Raw genomic sequence first — 12,144 nt, forward strand, 5'->3', positions numbered from 1 at the left:
TTAATACTAATTTTGGGTTCCTCTCCAAAAAATGGGAATATGTTGAAGTGGAAGTGATAGAGGAGGCAGGCAGCGAGAGGAGAGATGAACACTATTAAGAATCCAGATGATCTAAACAGTGAAGGAAGGTTAAGAAATTTTCGTTCAGTTAAATCCACAAGGGAATTCAGCCTTCCAAAGAATTGGCTGCTTATCAAAAAGTGAGATAAAGGGTGTTCTACTGTCCTATTACAACTTAAAACACACCAAACAGTACAATAGGACACGTAAGGTGACAAGTAGGTGACTTGCAGCCTCGACATAAATGCCACAACGTTTAATTAGTTTGGAGCATCTAAAGCAGTAAAAGCAACATGAAGTCAGAAATTAGGCTGTCCCCTGCTTCACTGTTTTACCACAGTAGTGAAGATCTGCTGCACAAGGAGTAATTAACAACTCTGGAGGACTGGATCAGTAGACATGAGATGAAGAGACATTTCACAAAGACTTTAGGCAGTGGTGTTTGATTAAAACACCCCACCAGTAATGTATCACTTCAACTAATGCACACCACAGAATAAAATTTCACTACCCTATGACTGCACACTGTGTAGTTAGAGGATTGTTTCACCTGCATTCTAGCCCAGAGGTATTTTTCACTGACTAAAGGGGGCCCCAATCCAGAGCTGTAGCAGAGGTGCAACACACAGCACTGCTTTAGCAGGACAGAGGACTTATGTGTCCATGTCTTCAGTCTGAAGCTGATCCTCAGTGCAAAAACCTGGTTATTCCTTTTTTTACTGCCAATGAATAGGAGACATTCTGTACAGCACAAGAAGTGGCACCTCTGGCAAACCTGAGAAGCAATGCACCCACCTCCTCCTTGAAAGGACTCTCAGCAGTCAGCAACAGACTGAAAAGAGTTAACTATTTTTTTTTTTACACTGAGAGCTAGAACTCTAGGAGCAAACATATTTGATTTCTTGCCCCTAGATATTATTAAATTGACTCTCAGCTTTCACTTCATAAAACAGAGCCTTTGACAATTATTGAACCCCCTTCTTTTTATTTTAGGTAAAACAATATACAAAGCAATACTGTTGCTAAAGCTGAAGGTTTGAAAGCCTTCTGTAATTTGAAACTTCAGTTACACTTAATGCTTTCCTAATTACTTTCTTATCTATAGGAAATTCTAGTTTAATACAGCTTTTCAAATTAAACTTCATCTCATAATGATGAATTTCTCATCTTCAAAGACTAAAGACCTAAAACTTTGGTTTGTTGTAAGTCACCAAATAACACAACAACACTTTTGTTCAAATATTTAACACAGTATTCTGATGTCTCTACGTGAACTTTGGGATGTAACAGCTACTTTCTGAAATTACTAATCTGGCAGTTTGCCCTGGAGTCACTCCAAGCTAATTTCAACAGGAAAAATGTGAGTTCACAGCTTTGAAACACAACAGAATGCTGTGTTAACTATTTCCACAGCTCAGTGTAGAATGCTGAAACTTCCAAACAATTAAATAACATTTTCCTCGCTGTATCACATACATAACTTTAAAATTACTGTCATGAATATTAGTAACACCTTAAACATGTATGCCATGCACTTGTTCTTTAAAGGATCAAATTACATTTATGTTGATCTCAGGAAAAACAAAAAGTTATTTTGCTTCATAGATACAGCTGAAAGAGGGGGAACTGGTGTTAGATTTGCTCTTGATCCAGATTTATTGGGTCCTTGTACTTTCTGTACCCAGTCAACCAAGAAGCAACATGAAATTTCACCAGAATCAATTTACAACAGTTTCTAAGTTTGGTGATGGTGGTGATTATGATTATTCTTTTAAAAAGCCACAATTAAGTACCTGTCATATATTAACCCATGAACACCATATTCTCTCAGCTTCTTCCTGTTATCTGGGTCGTTTGCATCATCACCCCATGAAAAAATAACCAGGCCTTTGGATATGGCTCGGGTAATAAATGCTGGGTTCCTCAGCAGGTCTTCAGAATGCACATTAATTCCCTGAAATACAAAAGACTTCAATTAAAATCCATGTTTCTGAAACACTTACATCAGCTTTTTTAATCTTTTGACACTGGTAGATCCTTACTGTTTCGTCCATAATAATAAAAATTATTTAATACAATTAGAGAGTTTATTTATAGTGCTATTTTAAAACACTCTATTAAAAAACACCTCAAACAATGGCCATTTTTTTGGCAGTTACCCAATATTATTGTATTTCTTTTGTGAGGTTAGTCATAATTTAAAGCATTAGTGTCAAAAGTGACAGATTTAAAACAAGCAGTAATAATTTCGTTTGATTTTAACTTGTCAGCTTACCAGCAAGTTTTCAAACTGTGCAAAGTTAATGGCAATTGGAGTTGTGCGAGATCTGAGATCCATCAGCTCTGGATAGAGTTTTGATTCCCCTTGGGTGAGAAATAACACAGGGTACTTGTTTTGCTTATGCCGGATCCTGTCAGGAAAAAAAGTCCACAAGTAGCAAATGAAAAAAAAAAAAAGTGAAAAAACAAAGATTTGATCTCACTGTTTCGAGGGGAATTCCTCTCTTTCCTGCAGGTTCTTTTAGTTCCTAGCTGGTGCAAGGAGATGGTCCCACAGTTTAGCATCAAACTGTGCTGACAAACTGCTCAAATGAGTCCTTTTGCCACTACTGGAGATTAACACACAGCTTAAGGGAAGCTAGACTTGATGTTGAACTCAGCCTTACATCCTCAATATGTTTATATTCTGTCATTTTCTCCTTAAATGCACAGATTCATGATGATCATGAAGATCCACAACAAGGGCTTTCTAAGCATGGTTAACACACAGCCCCTAACCTTACTAAAGCATTTTTCAAGCTGAATACTGTAACAAGACAGTTTGCTCCTAAGTTAGGCTTGCACACCCCTCAAGTATGACTGAAAAAAACTCTGGGATACCAGAAGAAACCTTGACCTTTTTTGTTGTGCTAAGAAAGAGTGAAGCATCCAGAAAGACACTTGACAAAAACATCCACTATGACTTTGTTCACCTATTTTTATTTTTCAGGCTCATTCCAGATGGCAAAGAGGTCTCATTTCAGTTCCCAACTATTTTGGCACCCAAATTTTATATCTAAGGAAAACACCTGTTATTTATTTCCTGGTGTGTATTTTTAAATACAAAGTAAATTTTACCAAATAAAAATAAATTTCAAAAACAAAGGACATTATTTCTCTCTTCTTAACTTACATTGTACAAATATCTGCATGAAAAGAAGAAAACACAATTCTTCTTTCTCCAGCATTCATCAAAACAGTTTTCAGAATAATATCTAGAAAAAGGTTCATATCGAAGTAAGTTGACAAGTTGCCATCCCACTGTCCATCCTGGAAAAAGAAAGCACAAGTTTGAGTCACTTAAATTAATGCTTACTGAAATTATTTTATCCAGCAATGGTCTCTCAGTCAACCTGAGCAAAATCTGAATGCAGAATCAATCCTTCAGTCTGCTCAGTGCTGGTTACAGCTCTCCAAGACTGACAGCCTGAGAGGTGCAGCTGAATTCTCCCAGCAATAAAAGTCACTGAAAAATTCCCTGTCTCCCCATCCAAGGAATGCATTCCTAGGAAGCCTATTACAGCTACAAAAACACAAAGGAATTCCCTGAAGACCAGTAATTACAGCAGCTACTCTCTGTTGTTATTTCTAGCATACTGACTTCCACCTACCACTCTCCTTAGCTTCCTTCCCCCACTCCAGCCTTCCAATCCCAGCCTTTACAACCATTTCCCTCTGGACTGAGTGCTGCACAATCCAGCTGAGTCTGCAACCCTGCTGATGAGAAGGAAGCAGCTGCTTGCACTACTGCACCCTGTTGTAGCTGCTCCTGCACTGGGCCAGGAGAGGTTGAGTTTCTTGGCACTTTCCTGCCTGCCCTGTTGTGATCTGTTGATTTTAACAAGAGTCTCCTACCAAAAGCAGTCTGAACTCAATCCTATGAATAGTTTTTATCATTTTAAGAATAAATCTGTTCATTTGTTGGAGTGGTGCTACTGTACCCCCAGTTTAAAAATAATGCATTATTTTTAAAAAAGGGCACAAAACCCCACAAAAATTATGCCTTTGCAGCTCACAAATTGTCACATCAAATTACAAGCTTACAAGTAAATGACATGTATGTTTACTTACCCTTTGTTGGGAGATCCATTTTATTTCTATGTTGAACCCAACATCTTTAGAAACAGACTCCAGGACCTGAAAAAAATTTTACTATGAAGAGATCCCACAGCAAAGGAGGACAACAGAACACTGTGAGGGTAATTGTTGGGAGAATACACTGGAGTTTAATGCTAATGGTGTCTAACAGTAGAATTAAAAATCCTAGGTTTTTAACATTTTATACAACACACATATCCACCCTTTTGTACTCCAGTTTAAATGTAATGAATACATAGAAGTGGATAAAATAAAATCTTAAAGACAAGATTTTGACAAGGTACAAATGTGAGTCAATTCACCTTAACACCTGTAAGAAATGCCCCATTTGTACTCCTAAAGAAAAAAAAAAATTCTTTCTCCAGAAAGTTCTTTTGAATGCAAAATGCATCTTAAGTATGAAATCCAGGAGCTTGCCATTACCATGATAACAAAAGTTCTTTCATGTGAAATTCCTGTAAAGAATTATTTGCAAGGTGCTTTCAAAAGGTGGAGCAAACCAGTCCTAAATGGAAGCACACTGGAAATTCACTCAACATTTCTCAGTGTCTGGTTCTGAGAGATGGCCAAGACACTGTGAGGAACTGCCAAAGGCCAGGTGTGGTTTCTTTCAAAATTAGAAACAGCTGTCAATGCATTAACAGGCAATGCCCACATGTTAACCAGCTGTAAAACTGAGTGCACCCTGAGCTACACAGCTTGGGCTCGTGACTTCAGAAGCTTGAAACACACACAGACTGTTACCTGTAAGCACTGAAAACCCTCCAGTGCCCAGCAATAAACCCCTGTTCTCAGTTCCAGCATTGATGCCAGAGGCCTAAACCCAAAAATCAATATCCCCCTTGCCACATGTGCAAAGCTGGAAGTAAAACACAGGTTTTCATGTTCTCCAATCACTTTGCTCCATATTCACTACTCACTCTTTGCAGAGAAGGAAATGGCTGCATCTCAAAAGCAGAGTTCTCTTCCTCTTGAAAAGATGCTGCAAAGAAATATAAAATAATGAATTAAAACAAACAGAAGCATAATCCCAGTAATGCCAGCAAGGAAAGACTGGCTCAAAATGGTAAGGCCTTTAGGAGTGAACAATGAAATCAGGTCTCCCTTTTGATTACCTACAGCTTTTCCTCTAACACTGACATACTCCCATGATGGGGTTGGCAATTCCTGGTTTGGAATTTAAAACCTTGCCACAATATATATCAGAATGGCTTCTCTCATCCTTCACCACTTCACTCAGTGAATTATATCCACAATAAGCCTTGGCTATCAAGGCTTATTTGTTTAATTTTTTTAAAAATCTTTTCTTATACAGGTAGGATTTGTGAGATAATTTTCTGTCCCTACAAAGGGGATAATTAAGGCCAAAATTAACAGCTAAGACATCCTACAGCAGTTACCAAAGTTCTTGTCAGAAATTCTTGAGAGCTGAAGGTACAGTTGGAGAAGCATAAAATGGAATCATCAGTGGCAATTTTGTTATGATTATTCAGAAATATATATATCTATATATTTGCCTTCTATCTTTCTGTCCCTGCTTCCCAAGGGAGTAACTTCTGTTCAGATTATTTCCTTTCCAGTAAAGAACTCTACAGCATGCACAAAATTAACTACAAAAGCATTTAGAAATGTTCAGGACAAATGTGATTACAACAAGCATCTGCAACCACAGAATTTTTATAATTACATGGTAATAAATCAATCCCAGCACTCTTCCAGACTAGTACATACCATTGTGATCTTTTACTTTCAGGGCCGTCACGTGAGCCAGCTGAAGAGCATAAGAGCAACATTAACACTCTACCCACATCTTCCTGCATGTAAAACGTAACTAATTTTGCTTGTAAATAATTTTACAGTTTAAAAGTCTATTATAGACATAGTTACAGTCATTTGTAGAAGAAAAAAAGACATACTGTACACATCACAATTTTCTTTCAAACTTTGTTTTAACGATTTCAAGAAAAGCTCAAAACCAAACTGAAAACATGCTCACTGAAAATTCAGGAATTGTGTTAAGGTTAAACCCATACAAACTATAATTAAACATCAAGATGTGAAGAAGTCTGAACATTAATCCCTCCTCTGTGCTTCAATCCAGTGAAGAGGGCTGACCTGTTTTGTATTACAGTCACATGTACTGAGCTAGAATCAGGCCAGACACAGCCAACTCCCTCGCTCCATTCAAACTCTCTCTTCACAAAAGGGAGCAGACCAAGTAATTTTAAGTAAAAAGAATCATATGGTTCTTGGACCAGCTAGATGGTGTCCTTGACTGAGGGCAGGTATCTCAGCAGAGTCTTCAATAGCCCACTCATCCTCTTTTTTTATCTAGACAGGGCACTTCTGTTTGGAAGGTAGAACAGTTCCAACACAGTCCCTTTATTATTTCAAAATTAGACACCGCATTTCTAGAGGATAAAAGTACTGACATTTATCCAAGTTGTAAAAACGGTGCAAAAGTATTTTTCTTGGAATTACCCAATTGTTCTGTGCGTAGCATTTTTAAAACTGCACTGTCCTGAACTATCTGTAGCTGCTCCCAAAACCTCAAGCTTCATAAAATTCTACACACAACATATTGTACTAGCCAAGGAAACAATACCTTTAATAACTGCAGCTGATCAAATGTGAGTTCTTTGACTGCAATCTCAAACAGTTCCAAAGGCTCTGTATCCAGTTTCTTTGAAGAGAACCAACACATAATTAAGCATCACTGAAAACAACAAAAAAGCCTACATACCTTTCATATAGTAGCCATAAAGGCAATTAATGTTTCCTATTTTATTGATAAAGACACAAGTGATATCTTATGAATAAGATGATCAGTTTTCACAAGACAACACAGGCACTTAAAAGCATAAAACAATTTGAAAGAAACCCAGTGTTTCATCTTTCATGCAAGTCAGAGGCTTCAAAGTTCTTTCCTCCCAAAATGTTAGCATAATTATTCTGTAAAAACTTGATTGGTTTATGTATTCAGGTAAGATGTTTACAAGTAAAGAAATGCAGTAAAAATATTTTAAGGCAGTTCACTTTACAGCTGTTTATCCAATGTCTCAGATAGGAATAAAACAAGATAAATGTGCTGGGGTAAAATTCACCAAGACCACTCCCAAAATAAAGATCTGGTGTCAAAAACATTCTGTCCATTTCTCACTTCCCCTCTTCACTAAGAAATTTTTACTAAGCAAGACAATACTGAGTGAAGATACACTGATTATTCATTCCCCTCAGTCAAAGTTCCATTTCCACAGTTGTTCAAAACCAAGCTTCTCATAAAGTGCAATACTGCAATGGTTGTGGGAGTTTGAAGAAACAAGACCCAGTGCCAAAAAGACAGAGCAGTGTGCTCTGCAATCTCTCTCTGCATTCACTGCCAGAACAAGGAGGGAAAATAAGCAGAACAGGACAGAATGCAAACATTCAGGCCTCAGTATAAGAGAGCCCCATAAGCACCACTGAATATAGCAGCTGTCTGCTTTTTTTTCTTCCAAATCTTAAGTCAGAAAGAAGCTAAGTAGTAACTACAATGTGAGCTTGAAGAGTGCCAAACCATGCATCTGAAATGCTGTTGCTACAGCATCAAAAGGAAAAAATTCAACTTCCCTGCTCTGTGCACTAAGTAATGCTGCATATTTACTGCCATTCCATCCCTTGAGTCCCCAGAATTATTCTTGACAATTTACATTTCTAGAATGAGCATATCTATACATAAAATACAGCTATTATCTTCTTTACCTTTTTCATGGCCATGCAACACGTGAGATCGTGGTATACTATAGGCACATGATCTTTAGAAAGATGCACATCAAATTCCACATATGCTGCTCCCTACAGAAAATTGAAAACCACACAGAACAGAACAAAAGCCCGTTAACTACTTATGCACAAGGACTACAGAACTGCATGCAAGTATTGTCAAGTATTCACAGGTCCTGGACATCAAGCAGAAGTTGAATACACCTGGCTGTTACCAGGTAAATCATGCTCAGCAATGGATTATTAAAGATGAAAAAATTATATGGCAAATTATCTTAATTGCCATCATACAGACATATATACATCTACCTTGCTTAATCTTGTAAAACCCTCTAATAAGGTTCAAGTCTTGTGAACCTGATTACAGAGAAAGACTAGGACAGTATTTTTATACACAAATGTTTTAAACACAGATAACTTTGAGGCATCTTCCTCCCTCCTCCTCACCACCACACCAAGAGACAAGTGATGGCTCCATATTGCCAAGGCTTTAGGGAGATATTCCATATAGGAACAAACTTCTGGAGTCACTAGTGAGTAACACAGGAGCAGCGTGTTACAACCTCTGCAAGAGCAGAAATAGCTGCATCCAGCACTCTCCTGCCCTTTTCAGCTCTAAATTATTTTCTGTTAGGCTTTAAAAAAGGAAGAAAGATCCAAAAGCTCTAAGTACAGTCTTCTGGAAAAGAGGGAGGGCCACAGGATTGGGGTTTTTTACTTATATTGGCTGTCTGCAAGTCATTCCTTTGAAGGCCTCCAAGAATACCATTCCTCAAATTATCACCCTGACACACACTTTCTCCATCAGCACAGAGAGAAAAGAGGACATGGGTTTTTTTCAGCCCTTTTCTCAGCAGAAATATTTTCCAAGTGTTGGCTTTCAGCCTTTTCAATCTGCAAATAGATGAAAGCACTTCTCCGGTGATGCTGCTGATGACTTCACAGCAAATTTCTGCCTCAATGCTTATTTCTTGTGAGCATTTTAAAAGCCTGTCTATAAACCTGTAGAGTCCACTTGGGGATTAAGAACTACTCTTCAAAACAGTAATTAAGTAACTATGTTTTTGTCCAGTGATCAAGATTATTGGAAGGAATAAAAGTGACCACCTCCATCACAGAATTTGGGCACATGGAGCTATTATCTCCCCAACTGGAAGTTCTATCTTAGGATTTTCAAGCACCAAAACAAGGATTGGTTTCTTCTACAGCTCAGCTCCCAAGTCACATTTTCAGACAGCGAGTTTCAGTACACAGCAGCCCCTGAGCAAAACCTTTGCCACCTGAGAGGATGCTGAGAGACTCAAGCAGTACCAAAATTTTATTATTTTGTTCAAATTGTCTGTATAGGGTTGAGATTAAATTTTTCCCTGTATTAGAATACCAGCAGAATATACTAAATGCAAGTTTAGATTTTTTAAGGGACTTGAGAATGAGAGTCTCACCCACTATTAACTTCCCATAACTCAGGCAATTTCCACAGTGATTTTATGTAATTTACATCAGTTCAATTACCATTCACTGTATTGAATCATGCAAATTAAGCATACAAGCCAACCTAGTTTGCACTAGACAGGTGCTGTGTGTATGAAAATGTGTGTACATACATGACTAGCAGCACTCCTCAGGGATGCAATGGTGTTCTCTTGAACTTTAGCAAGCCTGAAACAACAGCCAGGAAAAAGGGTTTGTTAGATGCAGTATAGCACAGAATTGAAACAACAGAAACACAAATCAGAAGTTTTTGTTCTAGGTAATACCCACAACTTGATACTGAAGTAAATGACTATGGGTTGCAGCTTTGTAAACTGTCCACTTCCTCGACTGATGTCAATGACACAAAGCAATCTCCCCAGTTTAAAATGCAAACAGACTTACTTAGCTGTTGTTGTAGAATTCCCTGCTCCCCTGTGTCCAACATCCAGAGTTGTTCTTGGTTTCCAGTACTTTGCATATGAAGCCTGCATATCACAACTGTATCCCTGGATGGGTTTGATAATTATGTAGTCCACTGCAAGAAAAACAGCAATGCTTCACGTGTCAGTGAACAGCAGATGGCTTTGAGGAAAATTATCTGCATCTGTTGCTGGCATCAACTGTACCTCTAACTTTTCCAATTGTCTTCCTTGGATTTCTGCTCATAATAGCAAGTGTCAGAACTCCAGCACTCTTTCCAAGTTCTGCAATTGTGGATGACAGGAGGCAGGCAGAGCCTACGTGACCTGGGAGCACATCACCTTGTACTACCTTCTCACCTAAATCTTCCTGAAAACAAAACAAACAAAAAACCCAAAACCCCTACTGTTAGATGGGAGTGAGAATTCTAAACAAACTCTTCTGGCTTACTCCTCAGGACACAACTTTCTTGTGTGTTACACAAAACACTAGTTTCAGCTAAAGTTGTTTAATATAACAGTGAGTTATGAATTACTATCAGGAAAATGAAAATTTTAACAGAAATCTACAAAACTCACATTTTTCTCTGACACCCCTTACATCTGGTAAACTCTTCACATCAAAATAGCATGCATGGAATAGTCTGTCTTCTAAAATGCCCAAGTCCCATTTAGAACAAAAATTAACTGGAATAATATTTATGCTTAAAATACTAAAAAACTTGGTATGCATTTGCAGGGAAGAACTAATATACAGAATGTGCACTTGACCATAGTCAAGTTCTGGAACTATGTAGACACTTTGCAATTATGACTGTAAGTGATCTTGAAGGCATTTTCAGACCAAAAAGAGAATGCTTAAAAAACATCATTCTGTGTAAGTTGCTTTCTTTTAAAAAGAACTTCAAATTAGGACCTTTCAGGGGGAAAAACAGTGCAAAATAATAGACACAGTAGTGAGAATCCAGTTTTAATCTGCAAAAGTTAGTTCAGAGAATTGTCTTTTGCTTATAATATAAAAATTTAGACTCAATAGCTGTGATATAACCAGTTCATATATGCATTGTACAGGCTGAAGCGGGAGAAGCAGAACTTCTGGATTAATATCAAGCCAACCTAACAGCAGGCAATACTGCACACACACAGATTCAAGTCTAATTTGTACTGACTTCTAAATAAGCAGTGCTAAAAAACTTCCTGTGCCACATCAACAACGCTCACAAAAGCCTTTCTACAGTGGGCTGGGAGTCAGTAGCCTCACATTTGTGTAAATAAATCCAAAAGATGAAGAACATCAGGCAGTAGCTCTGTTTCAACAGTGAAATCTTCACAACAATTGAGCTCCAAAAGGCAGACCGAAGTTGCTTCTTAGGGGTAAAGAGACATACCTCAAAAAAATCAAATATTAATTCCAAGTTATCAGGCTCCATGGTTTGTATTGTGTATTCTATCCATCGGTCTGGCTGCAAAGCATAGCCACAGTCTGGCTGAGAGTGCCGACACTTGTAGTCGTTGTCACTGATCAAGGAGAACTCCACCGTATTTGCCATCTTCTGAGGGACAGGAGGGGATGTCTTCTCTTGGCCCTCTTCATCATAGTCCTTCTCTAGGCCTTCTAGGGTCAATTTTACTCTACTCAACCAGAAACATGAAACAAATGGTTAAGTCGCTGCAGTGCCTTTGCAAAGATTTCGGACGAAGCTTGAGCAGAAGCTCATACAACACAAGAATCCTTCTCAACTCCACCACTCACAGAACAGCACTGTATACAGTGGCTCCTCACATGAGCAAGAGTTTGCAGCCATTGTCTACATCTTATTTTAGACAGATTTCAGTGCTCAAGTCACTGCTGAAAGTTGAACCTGGGTAAATGTGAAAACTCTCCCAGTGGTCTGAGAAGCAGCACTCCACCAGGCTATTTGGGCTGCCAAATAGACAGCCTTCCTGTACACACTGCCACCCATAATGCCAACAGGCTAATGAAAAGCCCTGAAAACAGCAGCCATCATCAAGATCAAGACTTGAACATTGGTGGCTGCTATGTCTCTCTGATAAGGCAGATAAGTGTACTCTAATAGAGTAATATAGGCTGATGCAGTTAAGTCTCTTGAAAAATCCTAAATGAGCATTTAAACTGAATGGATTTCTGAAAAATCTTGGACTGAGAAGCACAAGCTTCTCTGTAAGACTCAGAGTCCTTTACCATACAGAGCAAACCTTCCAGACAAAATTAGTTATGTCAGTGATGTAAGTATACATGAGTAAACCAAATCCCTTCCTGCATCACAGACAC

At 38.3% G+C, this 12,144-nt stretch overlaps 1 protein-coding gene across 7 annotated transcripts in view; it reads right to left on the minus strand.

The window, feature by feature from the left end:
• Positions 1–12,144, minus strand: part of GPCPD1 (glycerophosphocholine phosphodiesterase 1) — a 43,202-nt gene that overhangs the window by 6,044 nt on the left and 25,014 nt on the right. For 6 of the 7 annotated variants that reach the window (XM_053972432.1, XM_053972433.1, XM_053972431.1 and 3 more), the window contains 12 exons: positions 11,240–11,483; positions 10,059–10,221; positions 9,835–9,967; positions 9,564–9,618; positions 7,939–8,031; positions 6,803–6,880; positions 5,929–5,968; positions 5,118–5,179; positions 4,171–4,236; positions 3,233–3,369; positions 2,336–2,471; positions 1,854–2,014 (listed from right to left, as the gene is read on the minus strand). In XM_053972432.1, the coding sequence (XP_053828407.1) occupies positions 1,854–2,014; positions 2,336–2,471; positions 3,233–3,369; positions 4,171–4,236; positions 5,118–5,179; positions 5,929–5,968; positions 6,803–6,880; positions 7,939–8,031; positions 9,564–9,618; positions 9,835–9,967; positions 10,059–10,221; positions 11,240–11,483 (1,368 nt within the window). The remainder of the gene's footprint in view (positions 1–1,853; positions 2,015–2,335; positions 2,472–3,232; positions 3,370–4,170; positions 4,237–5,117; positions 5,180–5,928; positions 5,969–6,802; positions 6,881–7,938; positions 8,032–9,563; positions 9,619–9,834; positions 9,968–10,058; positions 10,222–11,239; positions 11,484–12,144) is intronic. The other variant, XM_053972435.1, reaches the window with a different exon arrangement.

Source organism: Vidua macroura, chromosome 3 (assembly GCF_024509145.1).
Source record: "Vidua macroura isolate BioBank_ID:100142 chromosome 3, ASM2450914v1, whole genome shotgun sequence".
Lineage (NCBI taxonomy): Eukaryota > Metazoa > Chordata > Aves > Passeriformes > Viduidae > Vidua > Vidua macroura.